General features: G+C 38.6%; 1 protein-coding gene across 3 annotated transcripts in view; it reads left to right on the top strand.

The window, feature by feature from the left end:
- The window catches only part of Hmcn1 (hemicentin 1), a 427483-nt gene that overhangs the window by 337880 nt on the left and 64905 nt on the right, over positions 1-24698 (top strand). For all 3 annotated transcript variants that reach the window (XM_029475879.1, XM_021160385.2, XM_029475883.1), the window contains 12 exons: positions 403-562; positions 2969-3093; positions 3286-3469; positions 4065-4162; positions 6207-6485; positions 14315-14511; positions 18150-18231; positions 19576-19712; positions 20790-20931; positions 22030-22174; positions 22591-22718; positions 23001-23157. In XM_029475879.1, coding sequence (XP_029331739.1) covers positions 403-562; positions 2969-3093; positions 3286-3469; positions 4065-4162; positions 6207-6485; positions 14315-14511; positions 18150-18231; positions 19576-19712; positions 20790-20931; positions 22030-22174; positions 22591-22718; positions 23001-23157 — 1834 coding nt within the window. The remainder of the gene's footprint in view (positions 1-402; positions 563-2968; positions 3094-3285; positions 3470-4064; positions 4163-6206; positions 6486-14314; positions 14512-18149; positions 18232-19575; positions 19713-20789; positions 20932-22029; positions 22175-22590; positions 22719-23000; positions 23158-24698) is intronic.

Raw genomic sequence — 24698 nt, 5'->3', positions numbered from 1 at the left:
GAAAAGAAAAGAAAAGAAAAGAAAAGAAAAGAAAAGAAAAGAAAAGAAAAGAAAAGAAAAGGAAAAGACAAAACAAGACAAGACAAGACAAGACAAGACAAGACAAGACAAGACAAGACAAGACATGAGCCAGTGAGGTGGATTAGGTTTCGGATTACCACGAAACCTAATGGCTAGATTTCAATCCCTGATACCTACATAGTATAAGGAGGTACCCAGCTTCCACAAGTTGTCCTCTGTTCTCCACATACCTGAACACTTCAGAGGACAACATATGTGTATTTACACACAGAGACAAAAAAATGTTACAAGAAAGAAATGGTATGGTTTATTATTATTCTACCACATTCATTAGTATGCGTATCCTTATACTTTCCTAATGAAAGTCTTATTTCTCTAAAGTCCCTCCAAGTGTTGCCGGTGCTGAAGTTCCAAGTGAAGTTAGTGTCCTTCTTGGGGAAAATGTTGAGCTGGTCTGCAATGCAGATGGCATTCCTACCCCTCATCTTCAGTGGCTTAGGGATGGAAAACCCATAGTGAATGGCGAAACAGAACGAGTCAGGTATGTTTAAAACAATGCTTTTATTATAAATTATACAGTCTTCCACAGTGCTCTGATTTTACAGAATGCCCCAGATGACACACGAATAATACTAATGTTTGTTCTAGTTTGCTTTCTATTAATAGAACAAAAAGCATGACCAAAAATATTTCTGGGAGGGGAGAGTTTATTTCATTCTACACCTTAGAATCTGTCATGAAATGAAGTCTAGGTAGGAAGTCAAGGCCAGAAGCTGGCGGCAGGCACTGAAACAGAGACCATGGAAGACTGCAGCTTACTGCCATGTTCTCATGGCTTGCTCAACCTGCTGTCTTATACAATCAAAGACCACCTGCCCAGAGACGGTACTAGAGAATGCTCCCATTTTCTGTCCACAGGAAAATAAGGTGGAGACAATTACTCAATTAAGGTTCCCATTTCCTGGTTCGGTCTAGGCTTGTGTGAAGCTGAGGTACACCACCAGCACCTATGTCATTAGACCTCAGCCATCATTTATTTACAAATAGAAAAGAATTAATTTTTTGAGCTTTGAGTATAGAAATTCTCTTTAGATAGATCTCTAAAGTTGATTGTGTGTGTGTGTGTGTGTGTGTGTGTATGTGTGTTTGTAAGTGTTGGGGGGGAGATAAAGAGGGCGAGAAGGGACCTTATTCATTAATTCTGAATATAAAATCTCAGACACCAGTACATCAAAATATTATGCAACAACTATCATTGCATATATTTCTCCAGTTTGAAAATGTCCTTAACAAGTCCATATCATAAAATAATTAATTCTTTCCTTGTTAAAGACAAGCCAACAGCATCCCACGAATGTTGTCAATATTCTTAGGTGCGGGTTTTTATCTTAAAGCTATCAAACAGCATGAATGCAGGTTTGATGGACAAATTATGAGAAAAGACACAATAGCATCATATTTCAGTTCATGGTTTGCTCACATCTGCTTTGAGCTGATTCTTATTTTTCTTTCTACAGAGATGAAGAGCAATGCAATAGGCATTTCATGTACCTTGAACGAATATCTCTGGAGAAACAATCTACAGTCTCATAAAGATATTTCAACACAAACATATCTAGGCACATGTGCGAGAATAATTATAGGCATATATAAACATGTGTAATTAAATTTATAATTTTATCCAGTATTGTAGCAGTTTCTTTTCTAGTCAGTGAATTGCATACATAAAACTTAAATACAATAAGCATCGTTTTCTTGTACTCATTTTGCATTAAAATGTAGGTATTTTCCACTTTACAAATTGGATAAGCTTCCAGATAATGTTTTCAGAAATACTGGGCATTTTATTTCTGTTATGTAGACAAATATGAATAATTAACAAGTGTCTAGTTATTTTTGTTAAGTGGATGGTGGACATTAAGGTCCTATCTTGGTACCTGGGCAGTTGGAACTCTAAATTCCTAAAGTGGCTTTTTGTTCCCTCCGCTTGGCTGATAACTTCATCACTGTCTGATGGCCCTATAGATATCTAGGTAGAACAATTTATCAAGGTCACTTTTTTTTTAAAGTCAACTTAGTGCCATTGACTGTGACAACCTGCAATTTTAGTTTGCAATATATTTAAATTTATGGAACTTTAAATTTCACATATTGAGAAAAGTGTAACTATAGTCAAATAGTATACTTTAAATATCACCCTCCAAATGTGATATTTAATAGTACACTGTAGTAGAAATTTATAATCAGAGGTGCTGATGCAATGACCATTCTTAAAATAGTTGTAGATACCATTTTAAACATCCTAAAGCATGGAATGTTTTGTTTGATAATTAATGGTACGTGGAGAAAATGAATAGTGTAATAATCTTAACTTAGATATATATATTGTTATCTAATTTCATATTTATCATTTACTTTTACATAATTCTAAAGAAACATTTAGCTACTTGAAAATTTTTTCAGAATATATCTATATATGTATAGTCATCACTGTTTAAGTAAGTGATAATATTTTGTTCTTTTTATTAAAGTATCATTAGGGTATTTACAATTAATTTTATTCACATTTTTCAGCTTGTTGTGTTATTTCACACTGATTTTTCAAATTTTCACTGACTAGATAACTCATATTTGTTACAAAAATATAATGTTCTAAGGCTGAGAGAGAGGCACCTTTGTCTGTCATGTTCCTGACCTGACTCTTCATTTTCTTCTTCTCAGAGGAAGATGATGGATATAGAAATGGTTTTTGTATAATTTTAGTTTCCTGAGTTTCTATGGTCCTGACTTCCTATGTTTCTTTGTACTTTGAAATAGGGTTAAGTCATTCTACTTAAGGTGAAGCCATTATGTTGTAATGGCATATATTTTTCAGAGGACACAATAAATTTGAATGAGTTTTTCAGATCTTATCCCCACAGTGCCTCTGTCCTGACTTTTCCCACAGGGTCACCACAGATGGCAGCACATTAAACATTTACAGAGCCCTCACGTCTGACATGGGGAAGTATACATGTGTGGCTACGAATCCCGCTGGAGAAGAAGACCGAATATTTAACTTGAATGTCTATGGTAAATATGAAATGCCACCAAGTGTTGACTTTGCTACCTTAAGAGTCCATTAATAGGCCACAGGTGACTGGAACATTTAAATGAAATCTAATGTCGATGACATTTTCTTTCGGGATATAAAACAGAAGTAGAAACAATTACACTGCAAATGCTTTGAACTCATATCTTCTCTCTCAATCATTACGTGCATAGTTCCACCTAAAATCCGAGGTAATAAAGAAGAGGCAGAGAAGCTGATGGCTCTGGTAGACACATCAATAAATATTGAATGCAAAGCCACCGGGACGCCCCCACCGCAGATCAACTGGCTGAAGAATGGCCTTCCTCTACCCATCTCTTCCCACATTCGCTTGCTGTCAGCGGGGCAGGTTGTCAGGTTAGATTGCGTTGTGTGTCCTTTCCTAAGTGCTTAGGATAACAGTGATTGCCAACTCTTCTTAACCCTACATAATGTTTAAGACATGCTTCTCCCTAGGCTCTTATTGCAGTTGTGCCATTCCATTCCGTATGTGCTCAGAAGGGGGAAGATAAGGGATCAAACATCGAAGTGGCTCTGTGTTCTTATTTAATTGTTTGTTTTAGGAAAGCTGTGCCCAATAGATCTTGAGAGATGAATTGTTATCAAGTTTATAATTTTAAGACATAGTTTAAGCACAGTGCTGCATGGTAAGATGGGAGGTTGCTGATAAGGCTCATGTGATTTTTCATGCTACCATTTTTCTCTGTTAATGTGTTTGAAAAGCATTCACTCTAGCAATTCCGTTGTATTCTTAGTGGTTTGCCAGTACTGCCTTCACCTCTATGCAAACAGTTGCAGTTGGAGATATCTACATCTTGTGATAATGGCCACAAGTTTCCTACCTAAGACTTTTCAATATACATTTTATTCTATTGTCTGTGTATAAATCATAAGTATCTTAATTGTGTATGTCGGAATGATTGATCGTGACATGCTGGGTCCTGTTTTGCAGGATCGTGAGAGCTCAGGTGTCTGATATCGCTGTATATACTTGTGTGGCCTCCAATAGAGCTGGGGTAGACAGTAAGCACTACAGCCTCCAAGTCTTTGGTATGTGACAGAAACGATCCTACTACTTTACTGCATGCCTTTAGAAACTGACTTCCTCGAAGACTTGTAAATCCAACGTTCCTCTGTCAAAAATGGTGAAAAATATATCTCTTCTAGGGAAGACTGTGTTTTCTCCCCAAAGGAGTCCATATTTATTGGTCCACACTGCCTGTCAAAATTCTCTTCTAATACATAACTAGTCAGATGTATGGAGGCAGAAACTGAAGTAGAACCACAAAGGAATGTTATTTCTTGGATTGTTCACCATAGCTGGCTCAGCTTGCTTCCATATACAATTAGGGTCACCTCCCTGGGGGGGGGGTGCTGCTCACAATGGGTTGGACCTTCCTATAGCACTTATTAATCAAGGAAATGTCCTGCAGACATAGCCACAAATCAATCTAAAGGAGGCAGTTCATCAATTGAGGTTCTCTCTTCCCAAGTGACCCTCGTTGGTGTGATCAAAACTCACCAGAACAATGCTTCCTTATTGCAGGGTTCCCAGCTCTTAAAGGGAGTTGTGTAAATGACTTGCATAAGGATGAGCCATAACTTATTCTCAGCTTCTTGGGCAATCATGAGTCTCTGAATTTCTCACCGTTCACTGCAAGGAGAGACTTCTCTAATTTGGGGTGATAGAAACTTTTGTATTACACATCGAGATAGAGATTTAGAAGGCAGTCTGATGTAACTTAATTAAACCACAGTAATGAGTTCTCCATTTGAGCCTACAGTCTCTCCAGTCAATGGTTTGTAACCCAGAATACAACACCAGACATGAGTTCCTTCCAATGCAACAGGTCTTAAATCTTACTAGAGTGGTTGGTAAACCCTACAGCATCCATGCCACTGTTGCACAGGTGGCTACCACTTGCCCAACAATTTGGTTTTTCAGTTTGGAGGATTCACAGCTGAGTAAGACAATGGCTGCCTTTTCTACCCCAAAAGCTTGCTTTGTATCTTCCAACACACTAAAATTTAGAGTAACAAGGATGCTTTCAGCTCATCCCTTGCTTGCTGTTTGTCTTGAAACAGAAATGTGTGCTGCCTGTAGCAATATTGTATTATACTCTAGTTCTGGTGGATCACCAAGAACACTGGCAAGAGCCTTATAGTCTGTGAGGCCTTGAAGCATGCCTGGCCAGTTACTGTGATGTTATCCCTCCTCTAGGACTGGGGATTTTGTTTAGTACCTGCTGTTACTTAGCCCTGCAAGGGAACTCCATGCAATCTCTCTTTTGTATATTGGGAGAGGAGATTAAGATAGTAGGTTTCTATATGGGTTGTTCACTTTTATTAATCTACCTCAGCTCTCACATTCATCTCCCCATCCCTTCCTGCCCAAGTCACTCCCCCACAGAATTCCCTCCTCCTTTAAGATACCTCCTATGCCACCTTCCTAGTATCCTGGCTTCCTGTGTATGTCATGTTAAACAAACAGAGCTAAAGTTTTCAAGATAGTATTTCAGTCCAGACAAAAAATTTTTTGTTCATGTGCACATACAAAAAATAATATTTTCTAACAACATTAGCAGCTAATTTAGAAATATAAAATTTGAATAGTTTCATTTGCATTTATGATATAGCGTAGATTGCTGGTTCACATCTCTCAGCGTATGAGAGCATCTCCAAACAACTCCGAGGAACTAAGAACGGCGATCTGTGATGTTTATAAAATGTACTTTATTACTGTGCTCTCCATATGGCCATTGGAAGTATGCTATTGAATTATTATAAGAAATACCATAGCATCATAACAAATTAAAGAGACAACACTAACAAGTTGAAGATGTTACCAAAATATAATGCACATTGATTGTGTATTCAGGAGGAAAACAATTCTGAGACTTCTTTGCTAGTCCATGGAAGATTAATAATTAGTCCAACCAATAAATGGTTTACAATAGAGTCAATTTACTCTGCTATTTTAAAATTCTTTGCTTTATTGAATGTAAAAGTAGCATAGAAGCATTTAAATCCTGCTACTTAAGTTTACCTCAAATTATAATATGTATAAATTTCACCTGATACATTTTCTATATAGTGCCACCGAATATGGACAACGCAATGGGAACAGAGGAAATCACGATTGTCAAAGGCAGTTCTACCTCTATGACGTGCTTTACAGATGGAACCCCAGCTCCTAGCATGTCTTGGCTCAGAGATGGCCAGCCTCTGGCGCTTGATGCTCATCTGACTGTCAGCACTCAGGGAATGGTCCTTCAGCTCATCAAGGCAGAAACGGGAGATACTGGAAAGTACACCTGTGTTGCCACAAATGAAGCTGGAGAAGTCAGCAAGCATTTTGTCCTGAAAGTCCTAGGTACATCTCCATTCTGATAAGTACAGAGCCCCTGAGAATTCAGTGACGGTTGAGACCTGGTTACTCAGTATAGTACTTAGACTCCGTCTTTATGGGACAAACTTTAACGAAAACTTTATTGCATCTCCATTTCTGTTCTATAAGTCACATAAATTCATCTAAGGCAGGTTGAGTTTGAATCGTGAATTTTATTTGTTTTAAAGGGTTAAAAACTCCTATTCCTAAAATATTATTAATTGAAAGAGCATGATACCCTATTAATATCAAACCTTTTCAAGTGTAGGAGATTGTGTTTGCACATGAATGGCTGCATGCGTGTGTACAGATATGGAAGTAAGTGTATCCATGAAGACACCTGGTGTTAGTGTTTTTGGTTGCTCTGCACTCTGTGTTTTGTTTTGTTTTATTTTGCTTTGCTTTGTTTTGTTTTGTTTTGTTTTGTTTTGTTTTGTTTTGTTTTGTGACACTGCATTTTTCTCTGGACCTAGAGTCTCACTGGTCATTTTGTCTCCAGGATCCCAAACTCATGCCTCCTAGGCACTGTGATTACAGGTGGCCACCATGCCTCCCCTGCTTTCACATGGGTCCTGGGGAATCCTAACTCCAGGCTTCATGTTTACAAGGCAAGAGCTTCACCTACTGGCCCATCTGCCCAGGCCCTAATAGATGACTTTTTAACATCTTCTAAGAATTTAAAGCACATTTGAAAATGGAAATTGGATAAAATATGATAATATTTATGCCATTATCCCAACCAGTCTTATATTAGCTGATTTTAAGATTACAGTTTGAACAATCACTTCGAATAGTCAATTTCTAGTTACTCTTGTGTACATTGAAAGTCAATATTTTAAGTTCATAATACAATATTTTACCAGCAAAAAACAACCTGAAGAAAAATTACAACTTTTTGGTGTAACAAAAAATCATGATGTGAGCATAAAAAGCAGATAAATGAAATTATCTAGTATGATAGTCAGGATGTTTTGAGGTTTTTNCCCCCACAATGATGTTGGGGGGCTGCCATATTCCTTTCACAGACCAGATATGCTCCCTACTGAGAATAGTGAAAAGAAGTTTGGCAGGAGCCCTGGTTAGGGAGGGCTAGCATATGTTTTCAGAGTGCTCTGTAATCTTTCTCAGAGCACCTATTAAAATTCAATTATTTACGTGAATTCAAAAGTTGTCTTTATCCCTAGTTAAGTTTTATGATGGGGAATGCAGCATACCTCTTACTTATTGCTGGTCCCCAATGCTTGCCGTGATGTCTGACACATCAGAAATTCTTAGTGTGTGTTTGTTGGATTGAATTGGAACCAAACGCTACAGATCCTTGTTGAGAACTAAAGGGGTGTTATAGGGGAATGAATGAGTGGGGAGGGAAAGAATGCCCGTGTCTGGCCAGAGTTCCTCCTGTGCTCTGGGCAGGTGGACAAGGGAGGGCTGCCAGACACTTTCCACTCGGCCCTGGGTGGGCATCTAAGCCACTGACCCCACTCGATGGGGGGGGTGGACAAGAGGCAGCCCCTGATACCAGGAGCTCCCGGGCGACACCCTTGGCTGCAGGGTTATGGGAGAGAGGGCAGAGGGAAAGAGGTTCCCATGCAGGTAAGAGTCCTTAGTCCCGGGCCTTTACTGGAGCATAGGAAGGCCTTCCATCGGGAGATTAGAAATGGCTCTTTAGGAGAAAGCTTATCCCATTGTCCAAGTGCAGTGGGCCTTGATGAACAAGGACAGTTTATGGTTTTAGAGCTTTATTATAGAAAGGCAGGGAGAAAGGAGAGAAGGTGGAAAGAGAGAGAGAGAGACACTGGCCATGGCCAAGAGGAAAGAAGGGGGAAAGAGAAAGAAAGAGGAAAGGCTAGAGAGTAAGAAAGAGAGAATAGGAGGGAGAGAGAGTAAGAGAGTGAGAGGAGAGAATGAAGAGAAGAGAGTGAGAAGAGAGAGTGAGGTGGGGCTAAACAGCCTCTCTTGTAGTAGGCTGTTATCTTTACTGTTGCTAGGTAACTGGGAGGAGTCTAGTCTGAAGGTCAGAAGTTGGGGACATTGTCTATGTGACTAAAAGCCCCGCTTCTCTTGTGGGGGCTGTGGGGGTGGTAACTTCGACAGAAGCCAGAGGTCCAGGAGACATGGTCGAATGCCTGAGGGAATTACCACCCATTGGGTTCTCCTGGGGTTCAAGATCTAGCCTTGACTGGAAACCAGGCTGTCTGTACATAGCCCAATGCCCCACAGATACTGAGCTGTATTAGTAGGAGTTTTAACTGTAGACGGAGGCAGAACACTGTAAAAATATACCAAAGGAAATGTTCTAGCACATCTGAGTCTTCAAATAGGAAAGGTAGTGGTGGAAGAGATATTTTTCCCAGGCTACTTAAAAACATAAACAACACAAAGTTTGGAGTTGTACAATTGAAACGCATACATTACAAATTCATACCCATCAGTTTATTACCATGAGTTACAATGGATGAGATAATGTGACCTTGTCTTCACTGCTCACATATTAAATATGAATTGTATGTATATTATATGCTGGGCACATTTCTATCTGTCAGTTCTGAAGGCCTACTGTGTAATCATTGAATGTCAGACAATTGAATTACCATCAAATAAGAAATATATGAATTCAGCCCCCAAGTTCCTGCTTTTGGAGTGTAAGGCCAAGAAACTGAAGAACTAATTATTTTGTTGAGATGAGGGCCATGTGGTTAGCATAACATTCTGGGACATTAAGTTCCAAAATAGATCTTTCCATAGATCTGTCTGTGTCTGGAGTGGTGGGTCTCGCAGTGAAGCAGAAGTGAGGACCCTTGCACATTTCACCTGTGGGTGATGGAGCTTAATTATGAGTTCGTACTCATGGAAACTGAGCATAAGGGTGCGAAACAAGGCCAGATGAGGAGAAGGACCTTCTGTGAAAGAAAGGCTTTGACAACCCTCCAGACAGGGGAGATGGGGAGGGGTTGGACTCATTAACAGACAAAAATAATTTTAAGGAAGAATATGCCACCAGATGTTTCTTCAAAAAAGTCCCTCTGGTGAGAGTAAAGACTGGACTGAAGAAGATGCTGTGTTCATACAGGCCCAAATCCACCAGGACCTGGTCTGCATGTGGCAATGGAGAGAGACTCCAGAAGCAGAATTATAGACAGATACATTGCTGCAGCAAACAACAGAGAGAACAGCAATGATGCTGCTGGGGCGATGTCCAAAGCCCAGCATTCCCAGATGAAAGATTATAGGATAATGTTTCCATGTAATGGAGAGATGAGATCTCCCCATCTGCTAAAAACGCATCCATTTGGCGCATCACATGGAACAGCAACACTACTCAGCTTGCAAACATCTCCACTTGGGATGCTGCTGCTGTACTCAGTTCTCAGCAATGTGGTAGGAGGTGTCACGACCAATGTGTGGCTTCGAAAAAGTACAGTGTGGCTAGATCACTAAAGTAAGAGAGAATATCAAACACCGTGAAGCTATGAGCATAGCAGCACCCAGGATGTCATGAGAAGTTATGAAGTTTTCACGATAGTGCATCTCTCATCCATTGTCAGAGGAACTTGTTTTTGCGATAGGAGGTGATTAATACAGACACCCACAACTAGTGAATGCAGAGAATGAGAGATCTTGAAGTTGTCAGGTTTGGGCACAGCTGTATCATACTCCTTCTTAAAACCTCGGGCTTCATCACAGAAGAGGGGTCAGACAGACTGTAAGGGCCCCAGGTGTGGACGTCAGAAGAAAAAGAGCAGTTGCCGGAAATAAGAAGGCCATTGCACACATGAGTTTACAGAGTCTGTAGCCTTATGCATAAGACTTGCACAAGATCATGCCTGACAAGATCTCGAAACTTAGAGGGGAGAGACTCAAAAAGTTCTCAGTCCCAGCTGAGCAGCTATTGGCAACTGATGGCTCATGGGGGAAAGAAAGTTTTCTTCAGGGACATGGTGCTCCAGTGCCTTTAACCTGAGTACTTAAAGGCCCATGCTGACTGGACTCAGCTCAGCGGGTTTCAAAACAGAGCACATAAATTTGGGAGTTAAAATGGTGCAGGGACCCTATAGGTGGAACAACATTATGAACTAACCAGTATCCCGGAGCTCTTGACTCTAGCTGCATATGTATCAAAAGATGGCCTAGTCAGCCATCACTAGAAAGAGAGGCCCATTGGACTTGCAAACTTTATATGCCCCAGTACAGGGGAACGCCAGGGCCAAAAAGTGGGAGTGGGTGGGTAGGGGAGTCGGGGGGGGAGTGTATTGGAGACTTTTTGGATAGCATTGGAAATGTAAATGAGGAAAATACCTAATAAAAAAATATTTTAAAAAATGGTGCAGGGATGGTGGGTATGGAAGAAATTAGAGGCAAAGGAATGATGATTTATTCAATATATTATTAAATGACATATTAATATATTAATGAAGATCTTTTTAATTATATAAGTATCATATGCTTGTAAAAAATTCTCAAACTATAGATAAATAAAATTCAAATGTATATCATGAAAGAAAGCTCCAGTTTTATCCTCTAAATATGAAGAATCATTACAAGTTGTAGTAAGTACAATAGCATAAATTGATCTTTAACTTGAAAAGAGATAAAGAGAAAGCCAGTAAGTCAAGAATGGATTTTGAGAGCAGTGTTAAAAATTGTGATACTGGCTGTTGAAACAGTTTCCGAATTCATTCTTTATTCTGTTATGATTTTTCAACTAGGATGATTTTTCAAAATTTAACCCAATTCTAACATTTTTAGTTTAAGATTTATCTTGGCTTTTAGTAAGATTCACACTTACTTCTGTGATGCAGAGGTGAACCCAGGGCCCTAAGCATGTGTCCCAGGCACTGTCATTGAGTGACATCCTTGGTCCTTTGCTTTTCATTAAGCAAAATGTCTGGGGTTAGGGGTGGCCATTGTTGCCCTGGCTGGGCAGTTCAGATGTTTGTCCTTCTCTTGAGGCCTACATCATGGTTAATCAGTGGTCTTGCAATGTCCCTTTACCTCCAGCAGAAGTCAGCTCTGACTAGAGAAAGCCTCTGGCCAAGGAATTGCCTCTTTATAGACTTTCTTAGAAGCTCTGCAAAAAGCGAATCCACTTTGACTTCCCTAGCCAACAGTGCTACATACATTCCATTTAATACGTGCTAACTAGGCTGAGAGTTATGATATATACCACTTTTCTAACACTAACATAACTGGAGTCACTTAACAGCAATTAATAGTTAAACAATATTGGGTAGAGAAGTGGAACATCTGGTTAGGTCTCCCCATGGGCTTATAACATCATGGAAAGGTTATTAGAAGATTATACAAGCTAGAGGTTGTGGAGAATTGGGGCAAAACGGGTGCTTCTGGGCCATTTCAAACACATTGCAGCTGCAGTTTTCTGCACTAGAGCTGCACAAGATAATGCAAATCAACACTCCGCCCTCGATAGAGAAAAGTCCTATGAACTCCCACCCCTAATGGAGGAGCTATAGGCAGCTGATGGCTGCTCGGACAATCATCAGTTTGCATGACATTGTAGTCGCTGATAGATTGATCATGCTCCAGTGGGTGGCTGCAGGCCTATGAATGCATGTGTGAATGGCAATAATTGACCTCAGTGGGTTAAAGGGAGTTAGAAGGAAGGGCTGAGGGGGATCCAGGAACTGGAAGGAGAGGGGTCAAATAGGATCAAAACACATCTCATACATGTAGGAAACTCACAAAGAATAAATCTAAAATGTTATATTAAAAACCAAGGTCATGAGCAATGAATATGGCAGTTTTACAATGGTAATAATAATAATAATTAGGAAGAGGAGGAGATACCAAAAAGCAGGAAGGAAGATGCTCTGGTTATCATAAACAGTATTGTAGCTCAGATTAGGGTGGTGAAAATAAAAGAAGTGATACATTTTTCTAGAAATAATTGCACATTATTTTAGCTTAGTTGTGCATTTTGAATGTAGAGTTGATGATGTGAATGTATCAAGAATGAGTCTCAGTTTCCAGACTATGTAACTAAATGACTAGTAAATCCATCATTCAAGTACAGGGAACACTAGAAAAGGAACCAAAGGTCCTGAATGTCAGATCAATTTAGAGTGTTTTTATAAAACATAGAAATGGCACTGTTTAGTTGATCATAGTATTTGTTATTTTAGGAGTTTAGACAGGATACAAATTCTTGGGTATTCAGAGTCAGGGCGCTGAATTCCCACTCTTCCATGAGTATAAGACGTATGGGGGAAACCCAAAGAAAGGCGGTTGGCTTTCGCCTGACACTTGGAACAACTGGAGACTAGAGTTTGAAGCAATAGGAACCACACTGCTCGTGCCCTGCCGCTATCCTAACCTCATCCCTGTGAACTTGAGAGGGGAGGGAGTCCCAGTGAGTCTTCTGTTTACATGATTGGCGTGTGGCAAATAATAACAAAAAAAAAGAAGAAGAAGAATTGATTGTAGTCAAATGGAGAGCTAAACTAGTGCTTTCACCTCTTACAAGTCATGATTTGGTTTTTATAAGGAAGCTTCATATCACTCAGGGAACCTTGATGACGCCTGAGAAGCTCAGGCAGTGGGTGGTGCTGAGTGAGAAGCCTCCAGGACAGGGCCAGTGCAGGTAGAAGTAACCTCATTTGAAGTCTAGGTCTCATATAAATATATTACAGAAGATAATGCTACAAGCTTTAGAGACTGATTTTCATTTAATTCAATTAGCTATATGGAGCCATTATCTATTAATCAGGAAACCATATATCAGTCTTATAGTGCATGTAAAATATATTTTAACAGTCACATGTCCGACGCATTGAAGAGTAAAAGGAAGAATTCTGGGATAATGATTAAGACACACAGACTTCCTAATTCTTTTTTTCTAGATAGAAAAATGAGGGCTAACAAAAATTTAAAAAGGAAATTTGAACAAAGATGTAGAATTTGTATGTAGTATTGCTTTTTCAAGCATTTAATTTGAAGTAAAACATGCATACGTTTAAAAGAAACTCAGAGGGTCTCACTGTATTTCTTGATGCCAGTTCTTTTTTTGAAGGTGTGTCCAGTTCCACAGACCATTTCAAACTCAGTCGGACATCAGGTCCTGTGCTATGAGTCAGATTCTCAACTATGTGCCTGATTTAAAACAAAAACAAAGACAAAACCCCCTCAGCTCACCCTCGGAGCTGTCCAGCATCTACTTTGTCTGCCTCCTGAACGCAAAAGCCTACAGCTTGTACTAAGAATTTTTCTCTGAAAATTTTCACTGATCGCTGTAAGAAAAGTCTGTTTTAAAAGGATTAAATTTGGGAGGAGTTGAGCCAAGGACCCTTAATGTTCCTTCCAAGTGTTTAGACTTTTTAACTTTCTCTGGAGGAAGGTAATTTTAGAAATATAAACAGTAAAAGAGAAAGCTACCCCTGCCTAGACATAACAAATGCCCTCCATGCAGAAACCACTATTCCCAGTGTTTTGAATCCTTGCCAGTGAGAAGAACTAAGACCATCTACAAATGATCGTTCTAGTTTCTATACTCTAAATGGTTTATGTCATAGGATTGCAAATTTGAGTTGGAGTTTTCTTTTCAAACTTTTATTATCAGAACAGTTAAAACCTAATCTGAAGTGTGATAAATACATAATATAATAGTGTATATGTACTATATGTGGATAGTATATGATATAATAACATGTATGAAATATGAACATATATATGGGATATATTGTTGAAAATATTTTTATGTTAATAGTAAAGGCAAACTTTACATTGTAAATATTCTTCGTCAGTGCCTTAATGTGTAAAACAACACATTTCTCTTCTGTTGGGTGTTTCCATTTCATTAGAGCCACCTCACATTAACGGATCTGAGGTACCTGGAGAGGTATCTGTAATTGTAAATAACCCACTTGAATTATCCTGCATTGCTTCTGGAATTCCTGCCCCTAAAATTTCTTGGATGAAAGATGGCCGGCCCTTTCTACAGACAGAGCAAGTGCAGACTCTAGAAGGAGGAGCTATTCTTCGAGTGTCCAGTGCACAGGTAAGTGTCTCCATTCACATGATTATTTTATCTGCTTGAATGTTTTATCGCCTAATAAATAATAGCTACTGAGTAATTACGTCTGCACATCTGAATACATCACCTATCTCTACAGATTTGCAAAGGGTAGATTGCCGATATGATATCCATGACTGGGCAAATAGAAGGAAGATGAATATGGCAGAACATTGTGAAGAGAACCAGATACCTTCTAGTTAACTTAAGTGTGTTAAGTGTTCAACACTCCATGTGCTAATATATCTTCTGATGGTCCTAACTTTTTTCTATGTAGTTCTTCACTAGCCAGGTTAAGCAACCTAACATACAATGTGTGAGATTTCAGAGAGCACTTTTGATCCCCAAACTAGACCACTTGGAAGACTGGAGAAACAGTTTTAAGCAATGACCTTTCAGTAAAATTGGATGCTTATTCTGGTTTATTTTTAAAGAAACTGATCTGAAAAGTTAGCATATTAAATACTTATCTGGGACATATTGCTATCAATAATTTTTATGCTAACAATAGAGGTAAATTTTATATTATGAATATTCTTTATCAGTGTTCAGATGCCGTCATTTGTAAACATCAAATAAAATAACAGCAGTAATAATAACAATAACATTAATTACATATTCTGAGAGTCCAAAAGAAAATAGTATATGGCATGTTTGTGTTGGTTTATAAAACACAATATAACAAAATTAAATCTTTACAATGTTCATTCTGCATGACATAGAATAATAAGATTTATCTTGAAAGAGGCACAGGTACTAACTAACCACTGCGAGTAATGAAAGCAGTAGACCTCAGCACAGCTCACAGTCTGTGGCAGGGAACAGTGACCTCTTCTCCTTTCAATCCAAACAGTAAGAACCCAGAAAGGTTAGGCTAAACTTTCAAGCCATACCCTGAATCAAAACCCCTCAAGAGCATTTGCTCTCACTCTCAAGGAAATAAAATGCCATGCAAGATGCAACCAGATGGGAGTCAAGCAAACCACTTGAAACAGCAATGAGGTGGAAAGTGGAACATGACCAAGCCTCGAGCTTGCCTCTGCTTCTCCTGATCATGATGTGATGTCTTGATATTTGTGCACACCTGTTACAGCAATTACATTAGATTTTACACATCTGAATGTTGGTTTTGGATGTACCTGTCAGCTCTCTGCATGGAACATACATCTTTGTAGCAAATTCTTAATTGAATGGTATAGACATTTATTTCTTAAACTATCTTCCATCATAAACTAAGTCTGTGGCTTGCTCTAGGCAAGACATCTTAATCCTACAATCAAATACACTGATCTAGCTTTGCTACTATACAGCCCTCTTCTGAAGCGTAGCACATGTCACTGACTCTCCAGAGTCTAAAAACATCAACTTAATTTTTCAAACTTATCATCAGAGCACATTTCAAACTGTAACTATAAGTAATGAATTTCACTATCTAGAATGAAGCAAGCTGTTGAGAAATATTTCCTGGTGGAAGTAATTTTTTATTAGCCGCCAGTGATGTGTCAAGTTTGGCAACCTGAAGACAAATGAAGGGAATATCATCAGTCTAGATTGAACAAGAGTTGGCAAAGAACAGTTAGAAGTTTTAAAGAGACAATGAGAAAAATCAAATGTGATTCTCTAGAAAATGAATTCTGTGTGTGTGTGTGTGTGTGTGTGTGTGTGTGTGTGCACTCTCTGTGTATAACATATTAATGGGAGTGTGCGGAGCATTTGGATCCCCGAGCAAAATGTTAGGTGTGTCCCTGTAACACTTTCAACCTCATTGGCTTGAGATGATGCCTGTCACTGAGCTAATAGCTTCTATTTCAGAGAGGGTGATTGACCAGAGAACTCCCAGAATCCTGAGCTTGCAGCTCATCTCCAAAGTGCTGAGGTTATGGGCTCTTTAAATAGCTGCTAGGGATTTGAACTCAGGTCCTCATCCTTTCAGAGCTAATGATCTTCCACACTGAGCTATCTATCTCTTCCAGACCTTCATTTTCTAGTTCTTAACAAAGGCTTGTATGAACAATTGTCTAAAGTATTTTTAACCATTTTGTGTCCTTTTTGCTGTTCATTTTTCCATGAATTAATTGATTTGTTCACTTTATATCCTGATTGAAGCCCCCTCCCCATTCTCAGAGTAACTCCCCCTCACACAGTTCCTCCTCCTTTCACCCCTTCTTCATTGGCACTGAGAAAAGGGAGGTCCCTCCTAGGAAACCAACCCACCCTGACACTTCAAGTCACTGCAAGACTAGGTAAATTCTCTATCATTGAGGCCAGACAAGGCAGCCCAGTTAGGGGAGCAGGATCCACAGGCAGGCTCCTGCTCCAGTTGCTGGGGGACCCACATGAAGTCCAAGCTGCATGTCTGCTACATATGTGCAGGCAGGTATGCTAGGTCCAACCCAGTATGCTCTTTGGTTCATGATTAGTCTCTGAGAGCCCCAAGGGTCCAAGTTAGTTGACTCTGTCGGTCTTCTTGTAGAGTCCCTGTCTCCTACAGAGTTCCTCAATGCTTCTCCCAACTCTTCTGTTTTTCAAACACTCCAGTCTTAAATTTTGTCAAAGGAATTTGTGAAGCCGGCAAAGATCTTTTTCATAACCTATAAAGTCAAATTTGAATATAAGAATTTTTTAAATGCCAGTATTCTGAGAATGTTCAAGTAGTAAATAAGTGAAATGGCTAAGGACTTCTTACTGTTATAAAATATATTTTTATTAATAGTAAGGTTAACCAGAATAATGATCTCCAGATATGGTGTTCATATAATGCCAAACATAGATGAAAACTGACATCTGGCAGAAAACATGCATGAGTGTTTTAAATAATTGATTTAGGTTTTAATCAAATAGATGCTGCCATCAGTCTGACACTGTAACCAAACAGCATTCTATCACTGTATATATATCTCCACAACAGATTTGAGATGTGGTATTAATTTGCTTGACTTAGTAATCTGGTGTTTTGTTTACTAGTTATTTCTATAAACATACTACTTCCTTCAGAAAGAATATAATGGAAGTTTATGGCTTAACAAATGAAGTTTATGTAAATGAAGTTTACACAACTTGAACCTGTAATATTTATTTCTTCAAATTAAATATTGAACATCTGAGCTATCATATTTGGTGCTAGATCTTTTTTTTAAGATTTATTTATTTATTATATGTAAGTACACTGCCGCTGTCTTCAGACACTCCAGAAGAGGGAGTCAGATCTTGTTAGGGATGGTTGTGAGCCACCATGTGGTTGCTGGGATTTGAACTCAGGACCTTGAGAAGAGCAGTTGGTGCTCTTAACCGCTGAGCCATCTCTCCAGCCCCGGTGCTAGATCTTTTGCAAGTACACATAGACATATATAACTTTTTACTTATATATACTTTTTTCTTTTTTATATTCTTATATCAAAACTCCTTTCTAAAACTCCTTTAAAGATAGTTTTATACATAACAGAGACGTCGGCCAATGTACAATATCAAAACACTAACCATAGTATCAATGTTTGTTTCATCTGTTACACGTCCTTGAGTTAGTTTGCCTTATATAGTAATTTTGCTAGTTCTAGTGAAAGTTTATCTTCATCACCAACACCAACACGGTAACACTGCATAATTTGTTTGTTTGGTTTTTGTAGGTGGAGGATACAGGAAGATACACCTGCCTGGCATCCAGTCCTGCAGGGGATGATGATAAAGAATATTTAGTGAGAGTACACGGTAAATGTGGTGACTTATGTTTCATCCACACACAACCCTAGTTAAAAACTGTACTAGAGAGAGCTTGACATTTCATAACACATCATATGTTGATAAGTTGAGAAATACGTATTTTACAAATTTTATTCTTACTGTTAATAACATATGAGCTCTTTGGGATGTAGTTCATTGAAGTTTTGAGTTATTAGTCTCGTTTTCACACAAAGAATTCAAATTTGATGATTTAAAAATACCAGAACATAATTACAATAATGATTAGAATAAAAACAATCCTTAATCTTACCACATAACGATACAATGGTTTTTTTATGTAAACAGATTGCAAAAAAAAATGTGATCATAGTTGGGCATAGCAATATATATCAGTAGTTCCAGCTTCTAGGGAAGTTGAGATAGGAAGATTGCCTAAGCTTAGAGTTTGCAACTGACTAGGGAATCAAGAAGATCCTTAATATCAAGAAAATGACAATTCAGAACACAGAACTTAAGTTGCTTTATGTCTCACTTAATGGCGTGACGATCATTCTTATGTTAACAAATATATTCTATGGCATCATCTTTAAGATTGTATGTTGCCATATATCTTACTCCCTGTTTAGAGTAATTTAGGCATATTAGGATATTCTGCCTTTTTATCTATATTAACAATATGTTAGCAATTCCCTTTATTTTTAAATTTTACTGAACTACACTTACTTGTTTATACATGCATGAATGTGCACATATATCCTTTTAAAGATATATATATGCCTTTTACTTGCCAGAAAGTTTGAATTAACTAGGCCCTTTTGAATTATATATATTTAAACTGCTCTTCATGGAGAGAATTGAAAACTAAACAGATCTTGATCTAATTTTCAGAGCCTGACTGACTAGGCAATGCAGATTGTCTGGTATGAAGTTTCCCTGATATCTCTACTCAAAATTTAGCCTATCTAAGTAAACCCTAAATATGATTTACTGAGAAATATATCTGTATTAATCAGGAAAAATGGAAATAGTTCTTCGTACTGTGATGAGCAATTCCTAATTCAGTAATTTTTTTGATAGTCAGGGAAAAGTATTGCCTATATGTCTCCATTTCCTTACCACCTGTCAAATGGTGGTGGTGATGTGGTTGTCGTATTATTTACATCATTGTTGGAAAGATCCCATTATTAATCAACATGAAAGTGCTAAATAATAAAGATGCAATTTGTTAATAATCTAGACCATACATTGAATGGCAAATTGTTGAGGTTCACGCCTCTTTTATCATACAACAAGCTTAACCCTTGCTGGATACTGATGGATCATTTACATCCCATTTATCAAATGCACTTGATACGGTGTTCTCATGTTTAGTGCCTCCTAATATTGCTGGCATGGATGAAGCCCAGGACTTCACTGTGTTAAGGAACAGACAGGTGACACTGGAATGCAAATCCGATGCAGTGCCTCCACCTGTGATCATGTGGCTCAAAAACGGGGAGCAGTTACAGGTAAGCCTTCCATGTGACTCTGCAGATTTGTTTTTGAGAGGCAAAAGCAGTTGAGACTTTGCTAGTGGTCAAAACCCAACCACTTCCAGGTACCAGTTACTCCCAACCACACAGGCAAGCACAGGGGCCTTCGGCCAACTGTCTTCCCTTTCTAGCCTTTGCTTAGTAGTTCATTTGGGCCAAAACACAGATAGACTCATGACCCTCTAGAAACTGACACATGTGTGTCCTGAAGCCTGTAGGTTGAAGGCCTAATTGAACTCTCAGCTCTGCCTTTGGCTAAAAGGATAGAAACCATCAAGGGCTCAAAAGAACTGGTCTACTATGTCTCCAGGATAACTATTACTGAATTTTCCTGGTTGGAGTTTGGACTCTGGAGTGGCCTGACCCATCTGTAACAGCCCTACTGACAGGTTTCTAGGCCCAGAATCCTAAGGAGAAGCCAAAGTTCCTTTAAAGCTTCCTGTGGTTGGGTGACACCTACCTGCTAACAGCTTGGAACTGTTACAAGCCATCTACAGCAAGTGAAAGCTGACTCTGAAAGCTTTGGTGCTCCTGAATTTGGTAGGGACTGCTTTCCAGAAGACGTCCTAAGGAGGACTGATAAAGGCTTGTTTTGAACCATCCACACTGTCTTGCTCCTCCTTGTGTGATGTCATTGGAGGCACTGTACCCATGATTTAACCAAAGTCAATGGGCCAATGAAAGAGACTTTAGGGATTACATAAACCAGTCTTGCCACATGGCAACCATGTGGTTCATTCTGGTTATTTTTGCTCTTATAAAATAGTATTTGCGGTCTGAAGAGATGACACAGTGGTTAAGAACATTTGCTGCTCTCTCAGAGAACCTGAGTTCAGTGCCTAGCATCTATGCTGGGTGGCTCACGATCAAGCTCCAGAGATCCAGCGCCCCCTTCTGGCCTCCTCAAGCACCCACACACACATGCACATAGAGCATATACTACCCCCTACGCAAACACACACACACACAAGCACACATCATTAAAATAAATAAAGTAATGCTTTAATTTATTCCATTGACATTTTGATGATAGATTTTCCTTTTTTAATCCAGGCAACACCTCGAGTAAGAATCCTGTCTGGGGGCAGATACTTACAAATCAATAATGCAGACCTGGGAGACACAGCCAATTATACCTGTGTTGCCAGCAACATCGCGGGAAAGACTACAAGAGAATTTAACCTCACTGTAAATGGTAAGAAAAATTACCGTTTCACAGTTTGAAAACTTCACCAAGAATATTCAAAGAGGTGATACTATTTTTCAGGAGCTTACTAAATAAATCTTTGTGATCATGCTATTAACTTGAGAAAGCAACATATAGGACTTATGTTGAACATACATTGCAAATTAATTCACCTGCAAAATGTAGTTCTGGAGATATATTACAGCATCATAGAGGAATATATACACATACACGCCCCACAAATGCCCAGTGCACACACACAAACAAACACACATGCATACAAACACATGCACACACAGGATTACTAGTCGATCCAGATAGTCTGCATCATGCAGCTAAGGGGAAACCATCACACTACATCTGTGCAAGACAAACGGCCCATCATTTAGTTTGCCTTTATTTGTGGTGGCTTTCTAACATACTGTACATTTGCACAGAGTTACTCTTCCCTAACCAATGCCATACCACTATAATTTTCTTAAATATGCATATCTAGATGCCAAAACTTGCCAAAATTCAGGAAAACGTGTGCCTTTCCCTCCATAACAGTCCCTTTGGATTTTAACACAAGAAATTTTACAACGGACTGGATGACCCGCACGACTAATAATCTCTAATACTAAAATTCAAGTTCAGGCTTTGTATTCCCACATGAGCTCTATGATTAGAGAAATGCCTGTTCTGAGACTCACATGATTCACCACAGATGTGTTTTTCATTAAAACAGCCCCCTTTCTGTTCTTTATTTAAAGGGAAACTCTTCCAGCATTAACATTCTTTGACCATTATTTGGCTAAAGAGAAATAAGAACTATCAACTTTAATTTGCATCAGACCCAAGCGGAATTTTACTCACGCCTCTCTCACAAGGGCCAGATTTCGCATGCTGTATCCGGGATTTAAATTCTTCTCCCCATTTATTCTTTATTTTCAAATGCAGGATATCTTCAGTGGGACTTCAGGAATTAGACTTTAATTCTATTTATCCTAAGGTAGATTAGTGTAGACAAAGCTAACTACTTCCCTTAAAGTTCTCCTTACATCTCTAGATTCTTAATGAGGGCTGTGCTATTTATCGTAACTCGATTGTTGTGTTTGTTTTGTTCAGTTCCTCCAAGCATCAGTGGTGGTCCCCAGAGCCTTGTCACTCTCTTAAATAAGTCAATCGCCCTGGAATGCCATGCTGAAGGCATTCCAGCGCCAAGGATAACATGGAGAAAGGATGGTGTTGTGCTAGCTGAGAGCCATGCAAGGTAACACTTCTAAAGGGGGAGACAATACTGTAACGAGAAATTGAAATGTAAATCTTTCAAATTATTTTTTCTAATGAATTATTTTATTAGTCATTTTATTCGTTTACACTTCAAATGAATTGTTTTGATCTTACTATTTTTAGAATCAATATTTTCATCCTAAGATGAGAACCAAAATTTAGCATTTTGCAGGCATAACTCTTACGATTTAATTCATCAGGATCACAAGCCTGAGTGCTATGCACCTTCCCACTGTGTGCGTCCTTTTCCTCCTCTGGTGGCGCTGTAAATACGTCTCATCTGAAACAGAAAAACACTAACAGTAGATTTCATCCAGTCTTTAACATTTATCTGGGTCACAGTGTAAAACTGAAAAGGGTTGATTCGGAAGAACTTATCTGTCATCTGTCTTACAGATATTCCATCTTGGAAAATGGATTCCTTCATATTGAGTCAGCACATGTCACAGATACTGGACGGTATTTGTGTATGGCGACCAATGTGGCTGGAACAGACCGTAGGCGAATAGATTTACAAGTCCATGGTAAATATACATTTATTAAAAAAAAAATTCAGGCTTCAGGTCACTCTTTTCCAACAGAAACTAGTGAGCTAATAAAAACCTGGACCTCAAAGACTGAGCATATCCCACCGCATTATGAACAAGACAAAGCCAGTGTTTTCCCTCTCCTGTGGTTAATATCACCAGTTTGTGACAATTTCCTGGGCCTTAATTATATGGCAAACTACTAGTGACAAATTTTGTCAGAAATGTTTCAAAATAACTTGCTATTTACTAAGACTGTTTTCTCCTTAATTGTTTTAGTGCCTCCATCGATTGCTATGGGTCCTACCAACGTAACAGTAACAGTGAATGTCCAAACTACTTTGGCTTGTGAAGCTACTGGGATACCAAAACCATCAGTCACCTGGAGAAAAAATGGACATCTTCTTAATGTAGATCAAAATCAAAATTCATACAGGTAAGAATAAGTCATTTCTTTTGAATATTTTTTAATTTTTTTAATTGACACAATTGTATATAGTTATTGGTACTATATGATTTCAATACATTGAAATATAATGTATTTCATGTATAATATCATGTTGTATAATGATTAGATTGGGATAATAGGCACATCTATATACATGCATATTTCTTTGAGTTAAAAACATTAAAAATAGCCAGGCATGGTGGCACACACCTTTAATCCCAGCACTCAGGAGGCAGAGTCAGAGGCAGCCTGATCTACAAAGTGAGTTCCAGGACAGCCAGAGAAACCCTGTCTCGAAAAACAAAACAAAACAAAACAAAACAAAACAAAAACATTAAAAATCTTTAAGCTGGTGCCGGCGCACATCTTTAATCCCATCAATCAAGAGGCAGAGGCAGGCAGATCTCTGTGAGTTAGTGGCCAGCCTGGTCTACAGAGTGAGTTCCAGGACAACCAGGACTGCATAGAGAAACCCTGCCTTAGTACCCCTCCCACCAAAAAAGACCATTAAAACCCCTTCCTAGCGGCTATTGTGAGATGTTCAGTGATTAGTCAGACTTTCCTCTGTGCAACTGTGCTTCCATGATGCTGTCATTGCACACCATTCCCAAGACCTGGGAACTGAGTCACGTCTTTACTCCTGTTAGCTCATATTTTTATCTTCCATATATAATGAGTACCAGTAGATCCTTTTCTGTGCCTGGATAATTTCACTTAACATAATGAAGTAAAGATAAATCCATTGGAAAAAAATATCCCACCGAACATTTAGAAAGTTTTTTAAAATAACTAGTATTTTAACCCTATCAAAAGGAGCATCAAATATATTTTTTAATATTTTTTAATATGCATTTTCCTCAATTACATTTCCAATGAAGAATTAGCTAGTCAGTTGCTAGAAAAATACTCCCTTAGTATGAAATTTGATTTCCAACCTATTTTTTAATTAAAGATGCAGTTTTTCTATATACAACAAACCTATGATGGCTATTGTTTAACCTAGTTTGTTTAGTGTCTTCTATAATTTCATAATGACAATGGCTGTAAACACCTTTTCACATAAAAGACAAAATGTTCTGTGGGAATCAATACAAGCTTTAGTTGTAAAATAAAAAAATCAAATCTAACACCTTGAACTCTAATGTAGGTACTTGGCCCCTTGGGTAGGTAGAAACAAACAGCAGTTTCTCCAGGTCTTACCCTCTTCCAGCTTCCCTGCTAGAGCTTTCTCTATAGCAGTGTAGGTGTCTTGAAGGCTGAACTTTGAATCACTGAGAATTTCTGCTAGCTTCACCTCAATTCAGCTAACAGCCCATTATACCATCAAATTATCTGCCGGGGTGCTAACATCAAATACAGTCACAGTGATACTTTGACAAGAGGTAATTCTGACTTACCAGGAAATATGAAACCAAGAATGATTCCACTGAAAGTCTATCAGCTCTATTTCTCTCATCCTTTAATGTTTGGCATTGGACTCAGTGATTTAAAAATAGACTTTGTGCAAAGAAGGCGTAGACGGTGTGTCA

Source organism: Mus caroli, chromosome 1 (genome assembly GCF_900094665.2).
Source record: "Mus caroli chromosome 1, CAROLI_EIJ_v1.1, whole genome shotgun sequence".
Classification (NCBI taxonomy): domain Eukaryota; kingdom Metazoa; phylum Chordata; class Mammalia; order Rodentia; family Muridae; genus Mus; species Mus caroli.
Note: the sequence above shows the minus strand (reverse complement) of the source record. Positions and strands in the feature narration are given on the sequence as shown.